This window comes from Peromyscus eremicus, chromosome 19, assembly GCF_949786415.1.
Source record: "Peromyscus eremicus chromosome 19, PerEre_H2_v1, whole genome shotgun sequence".
NCBI classification, from domain to species: Eukaryota; Metazoa; Chordata; class Mammalia; order Rodentia; family Cricetidae; genus Peromyscus; species Peromyscus eremicus.
In genome coordinates, this window is record NC_081435.1 from 5,484,952 (window position 1) to 5,510,355 (window position 25,404).

The window sequence follows — 25,404 nt, forward strand, 5'->3', positions numbered from 1 at the left end:
CCATTTATTCTCTACTTGGACTATATTTGCCTTTCTCTGATAGTGTATTTCGTCCTTATACCAATTGCTACCTCTACTTTCTTTCCTGGAGCCTTTGTTGTTTACCACAAGGCTTGAGGTGGGTGCCCATGGCATGTGGGGCAAATACCAGGCATCATAGATGAGTAGCTTTACCCTGAGATTTATTTCTCTTTTTCATTTGGAATAATTTGTAGTTTGGGTATTCTTTGTCTTCAGGCTGCACAGAGGCTGTAGCTATTGTTCTGTGTTGGTTTTGGAGGAAATGTTGGAAGACAATGATGCATTTATGCAATAGTGTTTTCCAGTTCAGCGAGTTTTGACAAAAGGCTAAACCCGTGTATGAGGTGCCATAATCAAGATAAAAAGAATATTTTCAACAGCTCAAAAGGGTTTTTGTTGTCTTTTTTTTTTTTTTTTTTAACCACCCAGTCCTCACATTCTACCCTGGGTCCCCGACTACCACTGATCTGATTCTTTTTTTTTTCCCCAAGACAGGGTTTCTCTGTGTAGCTTTGCGCCTTTCCTGGGACTCAATTGGTAGTCCAGGCTGGCCTCGAACTCACAGAGATCCGCCTGCCTCTGCCTCCCGAGTGCTGGGATTAAAGGCGTGCGCCACTACCGCCCGGCCTGATCTGATTCTTAACATGGGAAGTTAGATTCAGAGTCAAGGTGCTCCCCATGTCCTAGCCTCTAAAGTTGGAAACTTTGTTCATTAAATCAGTTTTTCTTGATCTAAACATGTAAAAATGCCAAATTTCCCCAAGTACTGAAGATGAAGAGTTTTGCTTTCCTTTTGTTCTCATCAGTCAGTACTCTGCTTCTTATTTGGTAGTGCTGTTATCTGAGACGATGCTACGTGTTTTGTTTTTCCTTCCCAAGCAGTCTGTGATCAGAGAACATAACCTGAACATTTTTAGTCTTCGTAAATTTGCTAGGAAACCTCATTATGGTAAGTCTTGATGACTGTCTCATGAGCATTTGGTTTGGGTAGGTTTTTAAATGTTATTTTGTTAAAGGTGGCCAATGGTACCAATGTGATCTGCATCCTAACATTTGTAAAGACTTTTGTAGCTTTTTCTATAACTTACTCAAAATGAATAATAAAATACCTGTTTGTCGGCTTGCTTCTTTTTCTATTACTCTTGTCAATTTTTACATTATGTATTTCAACCTTTGTTCTTAGGATCCCTCAAGGCACTAGGAATGTGACAACATACATAAAGGGAGTGGTCAGATAATAAAACAGGAATGTACTTGTTTCACTCAATTTGTTTCCATCCCCCAGGGGTTGACATCCTTTCAATTTTTGCCTGCATTGTTTGTTTTTAAAAGTGTTTTATAATTGTTACTAATTGAACATTTTGCAACTGACAAAAATGAAAGCCCTCTTTTTTTTTTAACGGATTATTGTTTTGAGGTATAGTTATTCATCTTTCCCTCAATGGGAATAATTAATAATTAACTAAATTACTGTAAAGCCAGTGCCTACTTTTTCTAATACCCAGGTTATTTGGAAAATTTCTTATTGTTCTATTGCTGTGAAGGGATGCCATAACCCAAGCAGCTTATAAAGAAAGCATTTAATTGGGGACTTGCTACAGTTTCAGAGAGTAATTCTGTGACCATCGTGGTGGAGAGCTTGGCATCAGGCTGTCTGCCTGCCTGCCTGCCTGCCTGCCTGTCTGCCTGCCTGCCTTGGCCAGAGCAGTAGCAGAGAGCCTACATCTGATCCAAAAGAGGAGGCAGAAAGAGAGCTGGAGATGGGGCCTAGCATAGGCCTTTGAAACCTCAAAGCCTACCTCCTGTGATCTGCCTTCTCTGACAAGGCCACACCTCCTAATCCTTCCTGAATAGTCCACCAATTGGAGACCAAGTGTTCACACATAGGAGCCTCTGGGGGCATTCTGCTGCAAACAACTACAGGAGGGGTTTGTGGTTTCCCTTTAGGAAGACTTAATTCAGAGGCCTGAAGGGAACCTTAAGGGGTCATCTCAGTCTAGGCTGTGAGGCAGCTCCTTTGAAGCCACTTGTCAACTTTCTAAGACATTGACTTTGGTGTCCCCCATCAGGTAGTCCCTCAAGATTTCAGTGGGGACTTACACTGCTTTTCTTTCCTTACTGGACTGTGAACCCCAAGTTTCATTGCCCTGGTACTGTAAATTTATTGTACTTTGCATAGAACTTCCCCCTCTCCCCACCAGGGCCTTGGCTTCTTTAATATTCCCTTGAATGCTTCCTTGGTAAACAGCCCACTGCTTTATATGGTTCATAGCCCATGCTTCAAGCCTTGGACACACTGAGTTCTAACTTTCTGTCTTTATCTTCACAAATTTACCTGGTGCTCTGTTGGCTTTTCTGCTCCTTAGCTGCTGCTGGTTTTGTGTCTGTTTAGTGTCTTGTCCATATCAAGAATTTGCATATACTCAAGGAAAAGACTAGATTGAGAAATGGATCTGCTTCAGTGAGGCTCTGGGCTTGGGACTGATTCCTCAGTATCTGGGTCTCTCTGCAGCTTGCTAATTAATCCTTTTACAGAAAAATTTGAAGAATAGTTGTTGTGCTTTATCAGTTTTTCATATGTATATACATATGAATACACACACACACACACACACACACACACACACACACACACACACGCTGATAATAAGATACTGGTCTACAAACAGTCGATTTGTGTTTTAGCCTATGTAGATTGTGTATAAACCTGACAACTTTCATAATTTTTGTTCAAATATACAGTTAGTGTTTTACAGGTCACATTTATATGATATATAGTTTGGTCTGACATTTTTAATTTTAAAGTAATTGAATTTGCTATCTTTTTGAACTCCTTAGACATTGTTTAAGAGAGCCTCCAACTAGAGTGTGAGTAGTCTTTACTGTTGCCTTTTCCAACTTTTACTTCTATTTAAATATTCCTGTCAGCAGGATTTGTTAAGTTTTCTTGTGTTGTGGACTAGGGTTCCCATTTCCAATTTGGAGAGTCACTGACCCATACCATCTCTTATATGTATTTCAGGGGGCTTTTAAGGGCTTAAATTTTCAGTTAGCAAATAACCCACCTGGCGTCTTTCCTCCCATTCTTGTTATCATGCCTACTATTGGGTGGGGTATGATCTTTCACTCTAGCCCACACTGAAGAATAAAGTGCTGTGCAGAACACAGTGAGTTTTGGGCACTCTACAAGTGCCAGGGAAATAGAAAAAACACTTGCAGTTCTCCTGCTGTGGCCTTCTAATCTCTGGGGTTTCAGGCACCGGATACCATGCCCTGCTGTGTCTGCTTTCTGTCCTTGTCTTCCTTGTTTCTTTTCCTCTTTCCCTCTTCCTTCTTTTGGCTGTACGTAGGCTTTTGCCATTCCTTGTACATTTTAAACTCAGCTTGTTGAGTTCCCCCAATCTCTGTAGGGTTTCAGTTGGCCTGACTTTGAGTTCACAGGTCTTTTTAATACTTTTAATAAAGTGTTGTCATTTATTTATATAGATGTATACGATTTTGTTGTAAATATCCAATAGATGTGGTATTTCTAAGTACCTTTTGGTTATTATAAGTAATAGTTTTGATAATTGCCTTTTCTTTTACTGATATAAAGAAACTCAGGGTTCTAAAAAGATTCTACCACTGCTTGCTCTATCATTTCTAATATTTTAAGGTTATTTTAGGTTATGTAGACTGATGTCAGGAGTAAGATTCTAATTATGAGTGACATTTGTGGGCCTTTCAGCACTTAAAAGATGTCATTACATTGTTTCATGGTATTCATGTATGTGTTCACATTTAGAGATGAGGATGTACAGCAAAGTCATCCTGAGTCACATTACAGGGGAAAGCTACATGGTTGGAATTTCAGTGACTTCAACCACTGCATGATCAAATGTTGGATACTAATATTTAAATCTGAGTATGTATTAAAGCACTGATTATCTAAGTGGGACATTTAGAAATGAAAACTGTAGCTGAAATTTTAACTTTAGTGTATGGGTAAGTCAGAATTGACCTGAGGATCTAAATTCGGTTTTCTTAATTCCATAGAAGATTTATCATTGTGGTAGGAACCAGAGACGAATGGAGACCACTTTATTCCAGTTCTCATCCAGACAGCTCAAGATACTTCTTCCCCTGTGTCAGAGACTTGTATTAGCCACAGGGAATTGCCTAGGAGGCCATTCTTTCTTCAGGATGTGCTCATTGCTGGTTTTCATGGTGCTTTAAAAATGTTTTTTGACGGATTCTGTGGCTACAATGATAATTTACGCTGAGCTGGTCTAATTCTGGTGTTGTATAATTGCTCTTCAGTAAATCTAGTCCACCTATATGCAGAAATGTAAGAATGGGAGGTTTCTAACCTTTTGCTCACTTTTGTTTTGATTGCTTATTTCCACATATATGTGTAGGCAGTGAGCAGTAATGCATTATTATTTATGTTGTAAATTTCTCCCGATCTTTTAGCTTTAACTTTGTTTATAGTGTCTTTCATATAGTGAATTTTAAAATCATGTTATGACTTTTGAATTCTAAAACATCTTCCCTATTTTGAGCTCCTATTGATGTGCTTCTGTGTTTTGTTGGGTATTATTTATACAGACATATCTCACATAGATGTTTTTACTTTTACACCTTCAGTTCTTGATAGTAACTTTTCCCAATGGATGTTTGTCTTCAACATTAGTCACTAGGAGTGCTTTACTTTTCTGATTTGAAATGCCATCATGGTCATAAATTTATTTTATATGAAGGCACATTTCATTTAAGTAACACTACTTTAATTTATTTTTATGTTACTATTTGGATGTTTTCAATTTTTGGTTGTTTTTTTTTTTTTTTTTTTTTTTTTTTTTTTTTTTTGAGACAAGGTTTCTCTGTGTAGCTTTGGAATCTGTCTTAGAATCTGACCTGTAGAATAGGCTGGCCTCCAACTCACAGACATCCACCTGCCTCTGCCTCCCAAGTGCTAGGATTATAGATGTGTACCACCGCTGCCCAGCTGGATGTTTTCAATTTTAAATTGTTGGGGGGTGCATGTGTGGGACAGCATGTGTGTAGAAGTTAAAAGACAACTTTGTAGAATTGGTTCCCTCCTTCCACCTTTACATGAGTTTTGGGAATTGAATTCGGGTGGCTAGGCTTACATTGTAAGGCAGCAAATGCCTTTACCTGATGAGCTGTCTTATGGGCCCTCTTATTGTTGTTGTTATAGCTGATCTCCTCACTGGGGCATTTTTTTTTTAAAGTTAACTCCCTTACTCTGGTACTTTTTTTTTTTTTTAAATCAAAAGTACCCTGGTATTATTTGTTCTTTTTCTTCTTGAATATGAATTTTAGGATCAGCTTCAAAGTCCCATGAAAATAATGTATTGAGATCATTTGATTAGGTTAATTTAGGAAACACTGAATTTTTGATATGTGGAGGATTTTGCACTTAGATCCATGGTTATATTTATTAGAATTTTTTTTCGTAGATAGAAGGAAATCTGTTCACAGTTACATAAGTAATTTGAAAGGTTATTTTCCATAGTCAGGGAAAGTAATCAAGAGTGTTAGTATTAGAGTCCCAGTCTCTAGGTTTAAAATTTTGTTCCCACAGTGGTTGTAGTCATGGAATATACTGAAAGCTGCCCCTAGTCTTCATACAGAGGCTTGTACATTTCACAGTCCTTTAGAGAGACTTTACCTAGCCAATTACTATAAAGTTACTTCAGACATCTGTGTTGTGTCTCAGGTATTTACCTAACTTACCCATTTGTTTGTTTATCCTTCTGTGTATATTTCCCTCTCTCCTTTATTATCTATGAACATTTACATTATTACTTGTGTGTGTGTGTGTTTGCTTGAAAATTAGGAGTGTTTATAATCTTACCTATTTCTAGATACTTAAAAAAATTTTATGAGTTCTTTTGTTCAGCTTCTATTTAAAACTTTTATAAATTATTATATATTTATTATTATATGTGCAGTGTGTATGTGTGAGTGTGTACATGTGGATGCACATTTATATGTATGAATGTGGGCACAAGTGCCAAAGTGTGAGTGTGGAGGTCAGAAGACAACCATACATGTCAGTGACTACCTTCCACTTTGTTTGAGATGCAGTTTCTTTATTGTCTATCCAGCTAGCTGTCCTGAGATTCCGGGGATTCTCTTTGTCTCCATCTGTCGTTTCGTTATGAACCCTGAGATTACAGATACTTGTACTACACATGTGGCTTTTGTGTGGGTTCTGAAAATTTGACTCAGGTCTTCCTTCACACTTAATGTGGCAAGCACCTCCACCTACTTAGCAATCTTCTGAGAGTCCCCTCCCCCCTTAAATATACTTAAATATTTTTCAATGAATATATTCATTATACATGATGTTGTACTATATAAAAGTATATTTATATGTATATATTATACATTGACTGTATTCCTCTCACGCCTACATTTTCCTTTCTTCTAGTAATCTTTTTTGTACCCTTAGAATATTTTGCCACTAATTTATTGTCATATTTAATAAATGATTTTATGTAGTTACAATCTAGGAATCATAAAAAAGAGAAAACATATTTGTTTTTTGGAGACCAGCTTAATTTGCTTAAAATGATTATCTCCACCTGCATCCATTATCTTAAAATGATAAAACTTCTTTCCTTATATCTGAAAAATATCAATTGCATTTTTCGTTTCTCCTCTTCAGTTTTTGGACACCTGGGTTGGTTCCATAATACAGCTATTGTACATGCAATAATCATTGATGTGCATCTCTGTGATGTGTTGAATTTGGAGTCCTTTCTGTAAATACTTAGGAGTAGGATAGCTGAGTCATATTGTAACTCCATTTTTGCCCATTTCAGAAACCTCTGTATTGATTTCCGTAGTGTCTGGACTAGATTGCATTCTTGCCAGCAGTGTGTAAAGTTTCTCCTCTATTCGTGTCTTTGCCAACATTTTTGTTTACTTCCTTCTTGACTGGGTGACATGAAATCCTAATGTAGTTTTAATTTATTTTTCATTCTTTGAGAAATGTCTTTTCATTTCATAAGCTAATTTATTTATTGGGTTATTTGATTTCTTTTTGTTTAGTCTTTGTATGTTCTAGATATTAATACTCTGTCAAATACCTATCCAGCAAAGATTTCCTCCCATTTTGTAGGTTGTGTTATTACCTTTTAATGCTTTCCTTTTCTGTGCAGAAACCTTTCAGTTTCATGAGGCCCCATTGGTCAGCTGTTTATATTATTTTCTGAGTGTTTCCCTACATTTTCCTCTAATGATTTCAGAGTTTTAAGTCTTACGTTAAGGTCTTAGATCCATTTTGAGTTCATTTTCTTAGAGGGCAAGAGGTAGAGATCTGCTTCCATTCTTCTATGTGTGGATATATTAGTTTTCCTAGCACTATTAAAGTACATACTACAGTGTTTTTATTTTTGGTGTCTTTTTTATTTAAATCAGCTGTCTTACTTTGCACTGAGATGTGTTTTAAAAATACTTTCTAGTAATTTGGATCATATGTAATCTTACACATATTGCAGTGTGTTTAAGAAATTTGTGCTTTTTTTTGGAAATAGTATTACTGCTGCTTATTCCAAATGAAATTAAAGAACAGACCCTTAATGTTGACTTATATTAAGTAAGAAAGAACAGTAGTATAATGCCATTAGACCCAGTCTTAACTAAACTAGATTGGATTTAGTAATACAGACTGATATCTTCATTTTTTTTTTTTTTTGTTCAGAGGTATCTCGTTAATCTAAATTTATGTTGTAAATTTGTGACTTTTTCACTAGGAAATCCTATTTTGTATTTAGCTTCTTGGTGTATCTGGGATGATTTTTAGAGGTCGTATAGTGTTTAAGACACCAGAGGGCACCAGAGATTCAGGTTTCATCTAGAACAAGATGATAATATTATTTCATAGTATGTATTACTGCTAAATCTGATACTCAGTTTTTCCATATTGCAAGGGTAATCAAGTTCTCTAAAATATTTTAAATGTGTTTAAACATATACACCTTGTTTTGTGTATTGTATGGTGCATACAAATCCATTAATAGTATGTATTGTTGATGTGCTGCTGATACAGTGTTTAATCATTTCAGGCTAGTGATTTTTTCTTTAAAGGAGAGAAAACAATGTTTGTTGGAGCTCCAAACAATGTTTGAAGCTAGTAAGGAGGCAGAGAAAACACATTCATGTTAGCTAAGCCCACTTTAGATTAGACATGCTGTTAAAATCCAACTAAAAGATGGAAGCTAGATGCCTGACATGCCACAGGGTACTGCAGAGACTGACATGGAGATGAGACCATGAAGTCTTTCAAAGCTGTTGAACACTATTTTGTACAGAACACTATCTACAATTGCCATACATTTGATATTGAGTGAGTCAATTTATTGTGCACATGGCAATTAAAAGAACATAGTAAATAGCAGCTAAATACCACCATCAAATCAGGTATTTACAGTGTTCAGCAGACATGACTGGGGAAGCTCTGATAACAGTCGTGCTGGAGTAACCATTTGAGAGTCCTAAGCAGAACAGAGAGTTCTCTCCTTGAATGAGCTTCCAGCTTCCCATTCCACTGGAGGGATTTTTATAACATAGGATAGCAAATTGTAACTTGCCATTAAAAGTTCTAGGTGCAATTTCTTAATGCCTTAGCTGCTGTTGTGTTTCTTTCTTTCTGTCATAAATAGAGGGAGTCAACCTGCCCCAGCAAAGGGTCTTGAAGGCCCTCGTGATAAACCTGCTTAAGTCTGAGATTAGGGGACCTGTCTTGCTTTCAGAAAGCAAGTACAGACAACACATGGCAATGCTAATACAATTTGTATTGCAAACATAGTTTATAATGGTGAATGATGTTTAGGAAAAATTACTTTATTGCTAAACACAAATATAACATAAACATAATGAACTGATGAAAATCCTTAGAGGTGAGCACACCATGAGCAAAGGTTAAAGCTATGTGGGCTGGAGTTAGTTTTATTGGTCATGCCTATCCCTGAGAAAGATCAAAGACATTGATAATGCTGTTGTGATTTATGCTACAAATTTCTTAGCAGAACTAATGTAATAGAGAGATATAAATGTAGGAAAAGACTAACAGATACATTTTGAACTGCCTTAACATTTGCTAGTATATTGTAGATCAGCAATTTCAGAGTTACCTAAGGAACTTGCTGAATTTTTTATTCCACGCTTACCCAGAATGAAATATCTGGAGACTAGAATGACTGGAATCTGTTTTAACAATCTTTTAGGTTTGTCTGCTAATCGTCACAATTTAATAGGTACCTACTGTTCTCAAAATGTAGTCTGAAGAAAAGAGTTTTGAAACATACTCTTTCAGGGTGTTACAAGGTATTGGTGTTAGATTATTAGCCCTTTGCACTGTGTAAGCTGTTGATGCTTCTAAAGTGATGGAGGTGTGCATCTGGTTCCTCAGAGAGACCAGCTGTGGCTTGCTTGTGTCACCTCAGCACTTACTCTTTATCCTCGACACATTCACTTACATTAAATAAAGAGACGGGAAAGGGGTAGTTAAAAGAGAAAGATTGTTCTTAATGAGGTAGTACAAACCATTTTGTCAGCCCTTGACACTGGGGACATACCTGTTTAATAGTCAGGGTGACAGAGCCCTCGGCTGTATGTTATGGTGATGTGATTTTCTCAATAGTGTCTTGTGCTTGCGTTTGGATTGTGAGCTCAGTTGACCACTTTTTATTATACACCATTTGACTTAAATGGACAATGACAGACAAACTACTGTTATGCTGACTAGAGGATTTAGCATTTTAATGAAAATGAATAAAATACAAATTTTTCAATAATAAGGTTTGGGGTTTTAAGCAAAATTAAAATTTTGGAAAAAGTATGTCTACCATCGTAAAATTGATAGCCCTTACATATTCTAACATAGTTGTTGGAGATGCTGATATGAGTTAAGTTTTGTATAGTAATCTTAGTTTAGAGTAAGTATTTAAATAACTGAATGAACAGCTGTTTTCCAGTTTGCGAGTACATAATGTTACTAACGGGTGTGAGAGTATGAGACTCAAAGTGTATTTTAGGGAGGTTTATGAAAAGAGAGGATGGCAATGGGTCTACTCTTTTTTGCTCATTTTTAAATTTTATATTGCTTACATTTAAAGTTATTTATTTTATCATGGTAGGCTTATTATTTTATCCTTAAAATTATATGCATGTTTAGTTTCTAATACAGTTTTAACTTCTAATGGCTTTCATTCAAGCGCACGTAAGAGAGATATGATTTCATCTTCATTTTTTAGATGGGACAACTGATGAGTAGAGATGAGAACATTCACACTTACCACAGTCACCTTACCATTGTAGGGCAGAGTCTACAAACCTTGGTGTCTCTAGAACCAGTACTCTTAATTTTTATAGCTTGGTGCATTTCCATGTTTGGTTCTTATCATACAGGTGTGCTTTTTAAGGAATAAAACAGGGCTGATGATGAGGTGGCTGAGTAGATAAAGTGCTGGCCGTGTGAGTCTGGGGACCTGAGTTGATCACAGGAGTAAAGATGGAAGGAAGAAATGATTCCACAGAGCTGTTCTTTGACCTTCATGTATGCCTCCCCCCACCACACACAAACACAATTTTAGAAATTAATCTTTAAAAATTGCAACATCCTCTTAGATTGCTGGTTTTCGTGATACTGAATAGAAACCGTGAGTGCTGTATATGGATGTTTCTGATTGCATGACCTTCATTTTAAATATTCTTTCTAGCTGATCCTAAAAACAATAGTTGCCTGGAGACATGGCTCTGCAGTTAAGAGTACTTGTTCTTGCAGAGGACTTGGGTTCAGTTCACAGCATTTGATCGGGGCCACAACTCCGATTTCAGAAGACCCAACACACCCTCTTCTGGCCTCTACAGGCACCAGGCAGTCATGTGGTATATATATAAACATACATGCAGGTAAAAATACTTATACATCTATAATAAATAAATTTAAAAAACATTAAATTCTGAGAAATACTTCAGTATGTGATGCTACATTTTAGTTAATAAAAAGCCGAGGAGAATTTCCTGTGTGGAAATTAACTTAAATATGTATAGAGAAATGATCAAGTTTATGTGTTTATAAACATGTCATAGTTGAACAGAATGACTACTGGGAGAGAACTTAGAAGGCAAACTTCACAGGCAAGATGCCGAGGGGCTGAAACTAGGTGTGGACCACGCTCCCTTGCTTACTTTGTTGGTAGTTAAAAAGATTCTTATTTGACTCATATATAAAGCATTTTGCATACTACTTAGCACAAGACTGAAAAGGTGATACAGCAGGAAAAGTAAGACTCACTCATGCTTTTAGCCCGGGGTGCTAGCCCAGAGCCTCTTACCATTTTCCTGGGTTTTTCTGTAGTCTCTTTTTCTGTTCCTTTCCTTCTCATTTTATGTAGTTATTGCCATAGTGTGCCTTGCCTATAGAATAGTAGAAGGAAGTGTTCTGAGCTATTTACAGGAGGCTAAGCTAACCTATGATGTGTGGTATATTAAGTATATTTCTAATTTATGAAGCTTACAGTTTACAAAGGACTTGAGAGTGCCACCTTCATAATAAGTTGAGAAGTATGTGGACTCACTATTTGTATGATATAAATTCCCTCTTCAGTCCTCAGTCTAACATTCTACCCTTTTACCGAAAGTAACTTCAGAGAAGTTAAACCTTAGTTTACTTAGTAATTGGCAGTCAGGATAACAAAGTAGACCAAATGATTCAGAGCTGCCATTTTTTTACTCTTCTCTGGTGCTCAGTATATTATCCTAGGCAACCAGCACATTATTGTAAGGCACAGAAACATTCTTTAAATATCTATGTGCAAGTTATATACTGCTTTGTTAGGAATAGTTTTGTTAGGGTAGTTTTGTTGTAAATTGAGGCAAATACATTGAACATTAGATTAGATACCATAGTAAGAGCTATTATAATGGGCCAAAATATGTTCTTAGAAGTTTAAAAGTTGTGCCAATTTGAGAAGTAATTGAAATATTTAAAGACAAATTGGGCAGATGTTTTAAAAATATGTAATTGAAGTTGAACCTAGCATATAGATCAGGCTTTGGCTAAAAATAAGAGAGCAAGGCAAGCTGAAGATTAGACAAGAATCAAGACTAACAGGCTGGAGGTTTACTGACAGAAGATAGAGGGGGAAACCACGGTCCTCACATGGATTTAAACAGGAAAGGAATGTAATTCTGTCTCCTTCAGAAGAATTCGTCTAGTGCTATTGCAGAGCTTAATAGTAGAAAAAATTTAAGGCAGTAGACACTGAGAAGTATTTAACTTCATCAAAACAAATCAATTAGAGGAGTTTCAGAGGAAAACACATGGCAAGTGGGTCTCACCTAATCTGTGTGATGTGCTACTCCACAGACTCTGGACCGCTTTTCTACTGAACTACTAAATTTTCTTTCCTGAGTGTCTTTTAAAATAATAGACTATGTGGCATAATACCTTCATTAGAAGACCCTGCGTTATACTAGAAGACTTGGCTCCGTGGCTTTTATTTGTGATAGTCTTGCGTCTGTCCCAGTCTGTCTGTCTTTTATCGACAGTTCTGCCACCAGGGTTGCCTTTGCTGTCCTACAGTCTGCCCCCTTCGCCGGAGGAACTTTGAAAAGGCTCGAGTACTTTCACTGTGGCACCTTCTCTTCTTCCAGTCGAGGTCCCCCTGCTCCTGTGGCAGTGCTCACTGTTAGCTGTACCAGAGGAACTGTGGTTAGGTTGGGACAAGGTGGGCAAAAAGTAATTAGTGTGTATTTAGTTTCTTCTTTGTCAGGAAGAGCTTCTCTTTGAGTTATATTCTGGTACTGGTTTTTGAACTTGTAGTACATAGGCCTGGAACTGATGTCTAAAGCCTGTTTGAGTTTCCAATAGGAGCTATGCAGGAACTCCTAACAGAAAAGCAAGATGCTATTTACATGGGTCTGCAAACAAATCTCATTTATAAGCATTCAGTCTCAATTGTTTCTATGTAGTGATTCTTATTTATTTTTAAAGATTCATTTCTTTTTATTTTATGTATATGAGTGTTTTGCCTGCATCTAAGTAAGTGTAACACATGCTTACAGTGTTCACTGAGGTGTCTAAATCCCAGACTTGAGCCAGAGACAGTTGTAAGCTGCTATGTGGGTGCTGGTAACCAAAGCTAGGTCCTTTTCAAGAGCAGCAAGTTTTCTTAACCGCAGTCCATCTCTCCAGCTTCATAAACTTTTAATTTATTTATAATTTTTATTTTTTGAAATTATAATACATCATTTACCTCCTTTATTTTTCCAGTCCTTCCAACGTACCGGCGGCCCCCCCCCCCCCCCCCCGCAACCTTGCACTAACACCTTTTCTTTGTTATTATACACACACATACATTCCTAAAGATACAGATACAACTTGCTCACTCTGTATAATGTTACCTGTATGGATTATGATCTCAGTGCTTATCCTAGATGCCCCAACTCTGCCAGTGAAAGCCGTACTATTCTCCCATCCCAGAGTGAGTACATACCATGTTTGTCTTTCTGGGTCTGGGTTACCTCACTCAGGATGAGTTTTTTTCTAGTTCCATCCATTTGCCTGCAAATTTCATGATGCCATTGTTTTTAATAGCTCCACTGTGTAAGTGTATCACATTTTCTTTATCCATTCTTCGGTTGAGGGACATCTAGGTTGTTTCTAGTTTCTGATTATTATGAATAAAGCTATGACCATAGTTAAGCAAGTGTCCTTGTGGTAGGATGGGGTGTCCTTTGGGTTTATGCCTAAGAGTGTTATATATAGTTGGTTCTTGAGGTAGATTGATTATATCTTACACCTGTCAGAACGACTAAGGTCAAGAGCACAAGTGACAGCCCATGCTGACTAGGCTGTGGAGCAAGGGGAACACTCTACCTTTGCTGGTGGGAGTGCTAACTTGTATAACCACTTTGGAAATCAATATGGTTGTTCCTCAGAAAACTGGGACTTGATATATAATGTTACACATTTATGAATACTGTGTTATGTTTTAATAATACATACATAGTATAATGTTCAAATCAGAGTAATGTATTCAGTCTTAATCAATTGCCATTTCTTTTTGGTGAAAACATTCAAGATCCTTGTATTTTTGTTTTGCAACATATATTCATTATTGTTTTCTGTTGTCACTTTACCATCCAGTATAACATCGAAACTCATTACTCCTGCTTACTCTTAATTTAGTAACTGGGATGCTAGGCTCTACTTAGGCCTTTTTTTTTTTTTTTGGTTTTTCGAGACAGGGTTTCTCTGTGTAGCTTTGCGCCTTTCCTGGAACTCACTTGGTAGCCCAGGCTGGCCTCGAACTCACAGAGATCCGCCTGGCTCTGCCTCCCGAGTGCTGGGATTAAAGGCGTGCGCCACCACCGCCCGGCTCTACTTAGGCCTTTTTAAAATATTTTTTTTTTTTTACTTAGAATCTGATCCTTGTTTAGGTAATTATTTTTGCCATTCTTATGATTTGTGTTTAAATATTTAAAACTGGACATTTCACTTGATTTATATCAGTTGGAAGTCGATTTTTAGAGCCATTGAGAACTTTGTGACATTTAATAGATGGAATCTACTTTCTTTATTATGAATGTGTTATTAGTAGTTTGCAACATTATTTGTTCTCTTTTCCCCTAGTACAGACACACTTTTAAAGGTTGAGCTGTTAGTGGGCTGCATGATGATAAAGCCATTGTTCTTTTTTTTAACTTTAAGCTGTGTGTCTGGCACCTTTCTTTCATTTGGCTCTCTTGTGTATGTTTTATGGTCATTTTTTTCCTCCTCACCTTTAATGTGCTGCTTTTTTAGAGTGTACACCAAGGACCTTCATTTCTTGAGTGTTTGACAATTTTAATTTATTCTCTACACAAATGCATCATCACCAGGGGATAAATGATTTAAATCTATTTGACATAGACTCATGATGTGCCATTTTCCCACTTTTTATGGACTACTCTTTAATAATCACTTTTGTATAATTAGTATATGAATCATGATCAGTAACTAGACTGTTATTACATATGGTGGAAAGGATGCTCAGTGGAAATTTTATTGTATTTCTTCTCTTAAGTACTATCCTCTCGTTAGTACTATATAAATGCAACCCTATGAGATTAATTTTACTAGTGTAAAACAACGTATTTCATGTTTGTTTTTTGTGTGCATGTATATGCATGTGTGCATTTTTATTTATATTTTGAATATAGGTCCTTTGTAGCCAATTGCTTGCGAGTGTGGTTTAATGTATTCATTTGGTACAGAAGTATACAAAGAATGTGAATCATAAGAACAAAATTAATTTAAAAATTTGATTGCAGAATAGCTAGGCAGATAAATAGTTTCTTAGGGGACTTTATATAATATGACTTTTTATGGTCTAGTATTTCTGCTGCCATTAAGTGGAATAGTGGAGTGCACAGGGGAAATCTGGAGGAGCTTTTAACAATCCTGGATGAAAGCAAAGAGTCTGTTTTCATTTCCTTGTCTTTCATTGTAGAGGATTTGTGGATGACTGGGCTAAGTCCCATCCCTCTTGGTGTGTCTCAGTTACCAGAGAGGGAAAGATAAGCTCTGGAACACAGCAGCTTCTGATTTATCTTCCAGGGAACTTACTCTTCTGTGAGTGACGCCGGTTTAATTTTAAAAGCTTAAGGAGAAGGATAGCGTTCTTCAGCTCACTCCATTGATAAACTCAATCACATAATACTAGTTATAAGAGAGATCTGTTTATGTCTTTGTTTTTTCCATTTGGAGTCTGACCTTGAACTGGCTGTGTAGCCAAGGATGACATTTAACTCCTGGTCCTCCTGCCTCTCCTCCCCAAATACTGGAATTACAGTGGGCACTGCCATACTTGGCTAAGACCTATGTTTCTTTGCACTCTGAAATCACGTATACACACACATGCACATGTACAGGCATTCATGTGCGCACACACGCACACATAGACACACACATACTACCACAAACTATAACTTTTTATCCCTTTAGAGGTGAAGATGATATCAATGATGTGACTTGCATGGCAGAGGTCAACCTTGATGAAGAAAATGCCTGCATCTTAGCAACACATTCTGAATTTGTTGGCACACTTATTCAGTCATGTAAAGAAGAACCATTTCTTTTCATTGGAGCTCTACAAAAGAGAATTTTAGACATTGGTAAGTATAGAATCATGATTATTGACCTGATAGGAATGTTTTTTGAGGGGAAATTTTATCTAAAGACATGGCCAGACTCTAAGGATTAGGTAAGGCTCTAGAAATATTCTGAGATTTCCCGAGTATTACAGAATGAAGCATTTTATTTTAAAAATAATTACTTCAGCCCTTTGTTTCTGGGATAGATAATAGAAGTTAATATTTTTTTTCGTTTTTTATGATTGAGTAATAGAGATACATATTTCACATGAATATGTGTACTTTTAAAAAAATCTTATTCCTTATTGGTTCTTAGTAATGTGTGTATATAAATGGAAGTTATTATTAAATGTTACATTTGTAAATTATAGGAATATGTAATAATAACCAACCCCATTTTCCTTCTATCAACTCTAAAGTTTAATTCCACTCTTACTGTAGAAGAAAACTGAGCTACAATATTAAGATTTTTCTGTAGGTACAGGGTGATTTTTTTTTTTAGGTGGCTACAGTGAATTTAAGAAAACGGAAGAGAATGTACTCTTCTTTGGAGCCAGATTTCGGTATCTTGTGAAAGACTATATGACCCTATATTAAGTGGAATGAGAGATAAGAGACTTTGTATGAATTATACCACATTTGGTCTATTTCACAATTAATAAATGAGTACTTTAGCTGTGATATGTTGAACACTTTTATAATTTAAATTAAGGCCATGTTATCTTTTTTTGTGAGCAACTATGATTAATAATAGTTTTTCCTGCTAGGTTTTTGTCAGTTAGACACAAGCTAGATTATCTGGGAAGAGGAGCCTCTGTTGAGAAAATGCTGTCATCAGTTTGCCTGTAGTGCCATGTTATCCAGAGCATTGGCTCAATTCTCTTCCCCTCCCACATACTTTATCCAGTTTGATTTAAATCTTTATTAAGTGACATATTTTTAAAATTAAACATTATTTTTAATTCTGTGTATATATGTGTCCTGTGTATGGTATATTCACTAGTGTGAGGGTGCCTACAGTGGTCAGACATGTAGAGTCCTAGAGCTGGAGTTACTGGTGATTGTGAGCTTTACAGTGTGGGTATTAGGAACTCCATTGAATCCTCTGCAAGTGCAGTGTGTTCCTAACTACTGAGCCATCTTTTGATCTCTGTATGATCATTTTCTTACGATTTGAAGACATGTAAGATAGTAATCAGCAGCTTTTTTCCACATAGGGACAGATGGTATTTGCCACTTGGTGCCCTGTGATCTCTGTCACAGATGTTCAACTCCCTTGTTCCAGGTGGGAAGCAAACATGGGCAACATAAGAACAAGTGAGCAGGACTGTATCTTACTGGGTTCTGGCTTCCATAACAAAATACCATAGCCTTGACGGCTTTGGTGACACATACTTATTGTCACAGTTTCGGAGTGGGAACCTCAGATCTGGATGCTCATCAGGATTTCTGGCCAGGGCCTCCTTGATGATCTTTGGTCAGCTCTCTATGTTGTACCCTCATGTGATCTACTCTTACCTCATTCCTTATGATTAATTATTCCCAAAAGGCTACACTCCAGTTATCATAACCAAGTCACGGACAGAATTTCTGCTTGCATTTTGAGGGAGAAACAAACTTTTAATCCATTGGTTGGATTCCTGTAAAACTTTGTACTTAAAAAGAGATGAGTTTTGACCTGTTAGCTGTAGTTTGGCAACCCTGTTTTAGGGGGAATTTGAGAAACTATTTGTGCTTTCAGTTCTTAATGATGAAACACAAACAATATAATAATACAAAATGTTAACTGCAAAAATTCTCTGAATTATCTAAGCTTTAAGGAAACAGCCAAGGGGTGAATATTCATTTGTTTCTAGAGATGTTTTCTGTTTATTATAAAATTCCTTCCTACAGAATAATTACCAACTGAAGGCATTCCTAAAAATAGAAATTACACATTTTCCAAAAGAATTTTTTAGACATAATATTTTTCCTATGTGAAAATTGGCTTAAATGTCAGTATTCTTCATTTTCCCTTAATTACCTAAATTAAATTGCAAACATTCAATAAAGTCAATAGTAAGCAGGCAAGCACTAACTAGCTCTCCTTAATCAATTATGTTGGCTTTGTTTTAAAGTATTAAAAGTGGGAATTAATCTATAGTTTTTAACTTGTGCTTTAAGATTTGTTGCTTAGTGAAGATACATTTGAACACTTGCTATTGCATATACTCAGGAATTATGAACACCTGTTCATTTCTAATGCTTCAAAAATATTACAGATTTTTAAAAACAAATACCAGGGTTTTTTTTTTTTTTATCTGTTTCACTGAGCATCAAGTCCAGAGCCTTCTATTACAGTATAGCTTTTCAAATAAATTACTTCTGTTTTATAAGTACATAGTTATTTTCAAATTCCTATTCCCCAAGAACTAATTTTGAATGCTCCTTTTTTTAAATTTAATCTTAAAATAACTTGACTTCCCCTGCCGACCTTATGTTTAGCTGTGATTTATATTTATTTTTTAAGTTTGTATATGTGTGTATGTCTGTGAGTATCTGCATGTGAGTGCTGGTGCATTGGAGGTGGCTGGAGTTACAGGTTGTGAGTCACCTTCAAGTGTGCTAGAACTTGAATTCAGGTCCTGGGAGAGTTGCACGTGCTCTTGGTTACTAAGCTGACTTTCCAACCTATGTTCAGTTACAATTTTAGCCATTTGATTGTTTTGAAATTGTGCTGTTCCTCGTATAGAAGGCCCAACTAATTGTTTATGTTGAGTGTTTAGAAGTAGTTGTGAATTTGTAGTGGGTTTTTCTTTTCCCTTCGTTTCATTCTGAAATTGAAAATGAGCTCAATTTGCCACAAAGTAATGAATTACATTTTGAAGGCTTACTTTAAAAGAAGTCAGATAATTGTAAATCGTCTCCCTACTTAGTTTACTTAGACTACATTTTAAATCAAAATTTATTTTGTGGTAATGTCAAAGTATATTTGACTTGTAATTAAATTGTGATTTTTACTGTAGTTGAGCCTTTGATGAGAATATGAGTAAGTATGTATTATGTGAATTAGCATATAAAAATCAAACAATATTTTAAAATTACTGTGAATATATGTGTGTGTGTGTGTGTGTGTGTTTTAAAACAAAAGAGACCTGGGGAAATGGCTCAGTGGATAAAACACTTGCCCTGCAAGTAAGAGGACTGGATCCCTAGCACTCCACACACGTGTGAATACACACAACCCCCGACGGGAGCCTTTAAAATCCGTTTCCCTGACATTACTTAGCTGCCTGTATCTGTAGGTTTGCCATCTGCTGATGCAGATAGTTCTGCTGTCCCTAAGAAACACTGTTTGAGTGCTGATAGGATTATAAGTGAGCTGCTGCTCCTGTTGGTCACTCAAATTCTTTTCCTAAAACTTCCTTTCTTATTACAACCTGGATAAAACAATTTGTTCATAAAAGAAACAAGTTATTGAAGTTGATGGTGAAATGAAGAGGTTTGAGCATATTTCAACTTGTAATTTAATAGGTTAATTTATGAAAACATGAGTAGTGCAAAATATAATTGGAAACAGAAAAAGAATATAGGTTTTTTTATAGACAAGGAATTAAAAGATTTATAATTTCAGTTCACTGAAATAAATGTCATGAATTGTTAACAGTGTCAAACAGGATAAAATGTGACTTTCCATTTTTTTTAATTACTAAAATTAACAGAATATAGCACTAATTTCTGCAGTTACCATTTTCCTCCCTGAACACTAAACTTGATTTGTGTTCTTATTAACTTTGTCCTATAAATGACCTTGCAAGGAGAATGATTCTAGAGGCTAAGGGAAACAATGTCTATATTTTCTGAGGCTTCAGGCTAGGTTTTATTAATGTAATGTCTAAGATCTTTGAAGTTGTGACTTTACCAGGAAAATCATAATCTCCAAACCTTTATTCATAATGGGTATGACTTCCAGGGGGAACTGAATACCTGCTGTGCTAATTATTTCAATTATAAGCCACTACTAAAACATGTAATGGATTTTCTCTGCCTCCACAGGTAAGAAGCATGACATTACGGAACTTAACTCTGATGCTGTGAACTTGATCTCCCATGCAACACAGGAGAGATTACGAGGCCTTCTAGAGAAACTGACTACGATTGCTCAGCATCGAATGACTGTTTACAAGGTAAAGGAAATCATTAAGGAAGTACAGACTGTCAACTCCTGAGCAGTGTTTAAAGTAGTTTCATGGACAAGGGTCCATATCTGGATATATTTTTAGAAGAATGACTGAGACTTATATTTCATGTAAGTAGGAAAACAGTGCCCTTAATTGCTTTACTTGAATATGCGTACATAATAAGTCGAGTTAAAATAGGATTTGAAGTAGTGTCCAAAGTAGGTGTTTGTTGCATAGCATATGCACCTGTTTGACCTGAAGTGGCCCCTCAAGGCTCGAATAGGAAGGAGATTGTGTTAGGATGGAATATGGGTTGTGTGTTCTCTTTGGTGGTCTGAACGCTGCTAGATATGGACCTTAGTTACATGATGACAGTGAGTGCTGATACTAGTGTCACTCACTGCTGTTCTTGGCTCTTGTTGTGAAAGACTAAATGCAAGAATAACCTGACTAATTCCTAGTGGTGTAACAAAATGACTTGCTGTTACCAAGACGAAGGCACTTAGTGTATTTGAACTGTAGTTTTTATTGCTTCTTGGCCTTTAGGGTATGATCAATTGTGAATTGTAGTTTCAGAGGCAGGCAAATAACTGAATGATTATGGATTTTAAGAAAAGACGGTGGGATGAAAAGGAATAACCCTTTTCTTTATTAAAAAAATGTTGAGAGCTAGATTTCCAACATGTTGGTAAATAGGTAACTTCCTGAGGTTTTTAAGTTTGCACTAGGATCATTCATTGCCACAGCTTCATAGCCAGCCATACAGATGAGAGGAATTTAGAATATCTGCTGCTTGCTGTCTCCCTAGTAAGCCGGCTGGAGAAACCATCTTACTTGCATCTGCTTCATTTGAATTTTCGAAGACCTATAGCTATTAAGGGCCTTAACTTTCAAAATTTTTTTGTGAATTTTTCAGACTGACTTAAAAAATCTGCAGTCAGCACCATAAAAAGCTGTAGAAAACAATGTCAGTACTCCATTTCGTGTGAGTCTAGGAATTTGTCCATTTTGTAGCTTTTCTATTACTTATGTCAGTTCAGTAGGTGGTAGTAGTTGTACCTTTGTTTCTGATTCTTGTGTCTTCCCTTTTTTTTTTTCTTCTTTATTCTATCTAATGGCTTCCCTATTTTATTAGTCATTACAAAGAACCAGACATTTTTGGTTTCTCTGATGATAGCCAAGCAAGATAGCAGAATATCATTAGGAGTCATTTTATCACTTTTTTTTTTTTTTTAAGGCCAGTAGTATTTGGCTTTACCCTAAGTCACTGGGCTATCTAGTCTCTGGTTTTTGGTCACCCAACCAATGTTTGAGTACGGGTTTCATCTCATGGAGTGATCCTTAAGTCAAATCATAGAACATTCCAAATTTTAAAAGTTGTACAGCCTTTCAAAGAGCCCATCACTCAGTCTAACTTTTCTTTTAAAGTCCAAAAACTCTCATCTGTAGGCTACTATAAAATAAAAAAATAAATGATATACTTTCTTACTTTGAGAGGAAAGAGCCAGAGCACAGTTACAATCAAAGCAAAGCCCAAGTCCCAAAGTATAAATGGCTCAGTGTGGCCATTTGATCTTCTGGGCTCCAAAGGCTTTCCTTTCTCCAGCTCTGCTCCACAGCTGCCACTGTCTTCTGTTGTCATTGTGTGGTCCTGGCATCTCCCATAGGCTGGGGGCTCCATGGGCAGCACCTCCATCAGTGGCCTCCTGGGCTGTCTTCAGAGACTGACCTTGCCACGTGTTACTGGTGGTCTTTCTCCGTGGCCCCTGGGGTCTCCACTGCAACTGAGACTCTACCTTTACTAGTGGCTTCTCCTGGCATCTTTTTAGGGACACCAGCCCTTGTATACAGACCTTTGTACTCTGTGACCCTTCATGCCTGAATGTTACACACACATTATCAAGTTTGGCTGTCAGCATGAGACACCACCTTGGCCTACTCTTCTTTTTTTTTTTTTTTTTTTTTTTTTTTTTTGGTTTTTTTTTTTTTGCTCTTCTAATCTCAAGGAAATACTCAAAAGATTTCATTTCAGCATGCTATTCAAAGCTTTTCTACCTTCAGGTAGAATCTTTTTATTGTATCAATTGCATGTGTTACTAGGATTTGATAGCCATAGAAAATGGGTAGTATTTATCTGGAAGACCTTAATCACTTAGCTTAAGGATAAATACCTTCTTCTTTTTTTTTTTTTTTTTTTTTTTTTTGATTTTTCGAGACAGGGTTTCTCTGTGTAGCTTTGCGCCTTTCCTGGAACTCACTTGGTAGCCCAGGCTGGCCTCGAACTCACAGAGATCCGCCTGGCTCTGCCTCCCGAGTGCTGGGATTAAAGGCGTGCGCCACCACCGCCCGGCGGATAAATACCTTCTTAACTTCCCGTTATACCAGTGGCTCTCAACTTATACCAGTGGCTCTCAACTTTCCTAATGCTGTGACCTTTAATATAGTTCCTCATGTTGTGCTGACCCCCAACATAAAATTATTTTTGTTGCTACTTCATAACTGTAATTTTGCTACTGTTTTGAATCGTAATATAAATATCGGATATCTAGGATATCTGATCTGCAACCCCTATGAAGGGTTGTTCGACACCCTCAAGGGATCATGACCGACAGGTTGAGAACCACTGTATTATACATGTACTCTTCCTATTGGTTTATCCTGCCCCCTTTTCCCTACATTCATTCTTTAGCATAGCTAGTATTGCTGCCTGAATATTATGTAGAAAGAAAAAATTATCCTTTTTAAAGAAATAAAAACCACTTAATTACCTTTGAATTTACTTCAAAACTTACCGTTATTTTATAGACTTTAATTATAATAACAGTATTTTTATCGAAGATTTGGCCTGGCCCTTCTGTCTCTTGGGATTTATTTTTATCTGTACAATAAAGGAAATTCTCCTCCACAAACTATTTAAAAACGAGCCACCATTATTAGAAGCAAAAAAAAATCCCGTCATCTTTTCTACTCTAGACATTAGTTACTTTTGAAAATCTTGTACTTGGTTACGTATAATGTTCTAATTAATCATAGGTCATAAACTGAAATTTAAATAAAAAAGAAGTAATCTAGTATGTAGTCTAGTGCTTTTTTTATCCTGCTTGGTGGTTTTGTTTGTTTGTTTGTTTGTTTGTTTTCTCGAGACAGGATTTCTCTGTGTAGACCTAGCTGTTCTGGAACTCACTCTGTAGACTAGACTAGCCTTGAACACAGAGATCCACCTACCTCTGCCTCCATAGTGCTGGAATTAAAGGTATGCACCACCATTGTCCAGCTCTGCTAGGTGTTTTGTTCTGAAGCTGCAGTTTGTGCTATAGCCATGGGGAAGTTTCCCTCTCCAGCTAAAAGGTACTGTGAGAGTTCCTTGAGATGGGATTCACCTGATGGTGTTAATATCAGTTGAGTCTGGATTTCTAGTGGCTTTCATACTTTTGGTACATGAAGTCTTTTAGTTGGTTCACAGAGACAGGAAGGAACATAATAATATTGGGGCTATTTATTACTTAACAGGTGGTAGGGATTAACTTAACTTAAAAGGTGGTAGGGATTCAGTAGGTTAAGGAAAGGCACTCATTTGCTGTAGCTGAAAGAAAAAGGAGAAATTATGCCACAGTCAATTATCTCTGAATTGGTAAAGGAAACAGCATGAGAATGTGATATGGTTAAAATTTAGAATGTCTGTGCTTCTTTTTAATTTAGTGTTTATTGTCCCTTTTAAATTAAATTTCTGTCCATAAACTGTCTCCAGAGTTTGTGAACACAGAAATGGTAAAGATGAAGTAGTTAAGAAACCACTGTTATTGTGCTTAACCTCTGTGCTTGGCCTATAATGTGCTCCACATTTTATCTTGTATTATTTAACTTTAAAGACCACTTGGGAATTCTTGTATTAAACTTTAAGTAAAATAAGTAGCACTAATACATCCTTCTTCCTTAAACCATGTAATACTCTTTTGATCTAGTTAAATGCCAACAATAAAAATTTAATTTAAAAAGAATCTTGGGCATATGAAATCTCTTAGTCTAAGCTAACTGAAGCAGCCATAAGCATGGGATAAAGTGGAGACGGAGGGAGATGGAAATAGTGTGGTGCTGGGTTCCAAGCCAGACGCTTACTGCTGAGCTCAGGCTTTAGTGGGTTTGGTCTGTAAGAGTCTTCCTCAAGTGTTGACTCTGAGATGAGTAGATGGCGGTTAAGTACTGATTGGTTCAAACCTTTCTGCTTCACCCACAACAACCCACATATATGGATATTTGTATTATAGAGGGAACTAGGTAGCCATAGGTCAAGAAAACTAGAAAATACTTAGATTTGAAAGCACTGTTTTTGTATTCTAGCATACCCAGATAAGTAAGACATTTTTAATTTTGTCATTTTATGGAATACTTAAGATAAGAAATTACAGTTTTTTGTTATAGTTTTCATTTATAAAAGTATATGCTTTCCCACTACTTGGGAGGCTAAGGCAGGATGACCTCAAGTTCCAGGACAGCCTGGTCTGTATAGTGAGAACCTGTTTATAAATAGATAAATGATAAATAAATTATACACAAAATTATTTTGAGTAAAGTTTCTGTCTAAATTTAGATTTCATAAGGGAATCTCCAAACCAGACCTTCATGTTTTTGTTTTTGTTTTTGTTTTTTTTTGAGACAGGGTTTCTCTGTGTATCTCTGGCTGTCCTGGAAGCTTTGTAGATCAGGGTTGCCTCAACTCAGAGATCCGCCTGCCTCTGCCTCCATAGTGCTGGGATTAAATCATGTGCCACCATGTGATTTTAATGTCTCCCATTTTATGTTCTATTAAGATAGAAGTGTTTTAGTTTATTTTAGTTAAGATTAAACCATTCTATCCATGGTAACTCATTTCCTTAGCTGTCTTTTTCAGGGAGGTGATTGTTTCTTGCTTTTCATCTAAGATTTAATTACTCATATTTATGTCAGTAGATAGGAAATAATTGACTACAGGAGATTGAATTATAGGTAATGGTATATTCGACTGGATTCTTTTTCCAATGGTTAGCATCGGTTTGATTTAAATCCTTTTCCTGTTTCTGAGTAGTAGGCT

General features: G+C 36.5%; 1 protein-coding gene across 1 annotated transcript in view; it reads left to right on the forward strand.

Moving 5' to 3' along the window:
• The window catches only part of Taf4b (TATA-box binding protein associated factor 4b), a 123,038-nt gene that overhangs the window by 42,516 nt on the left and 55,118 nt on the right, over positions 1 to 25,404 (forward strand). The window contains exons 10-11 of the mRNA XM_059246361.1: positions 16,028 to 16,197; positions 20,212 to 20,342. Coding sequence (XP_059102344.1) covers positions 16,028 to 16,197; positions 20,212 to 20,342 — 301 coding nt within the window. The remainder of the gene's footprint in view (positions 1 to 16,027; positions 16,198 to 20,211; positions 20,343 to 25,404) is intronic.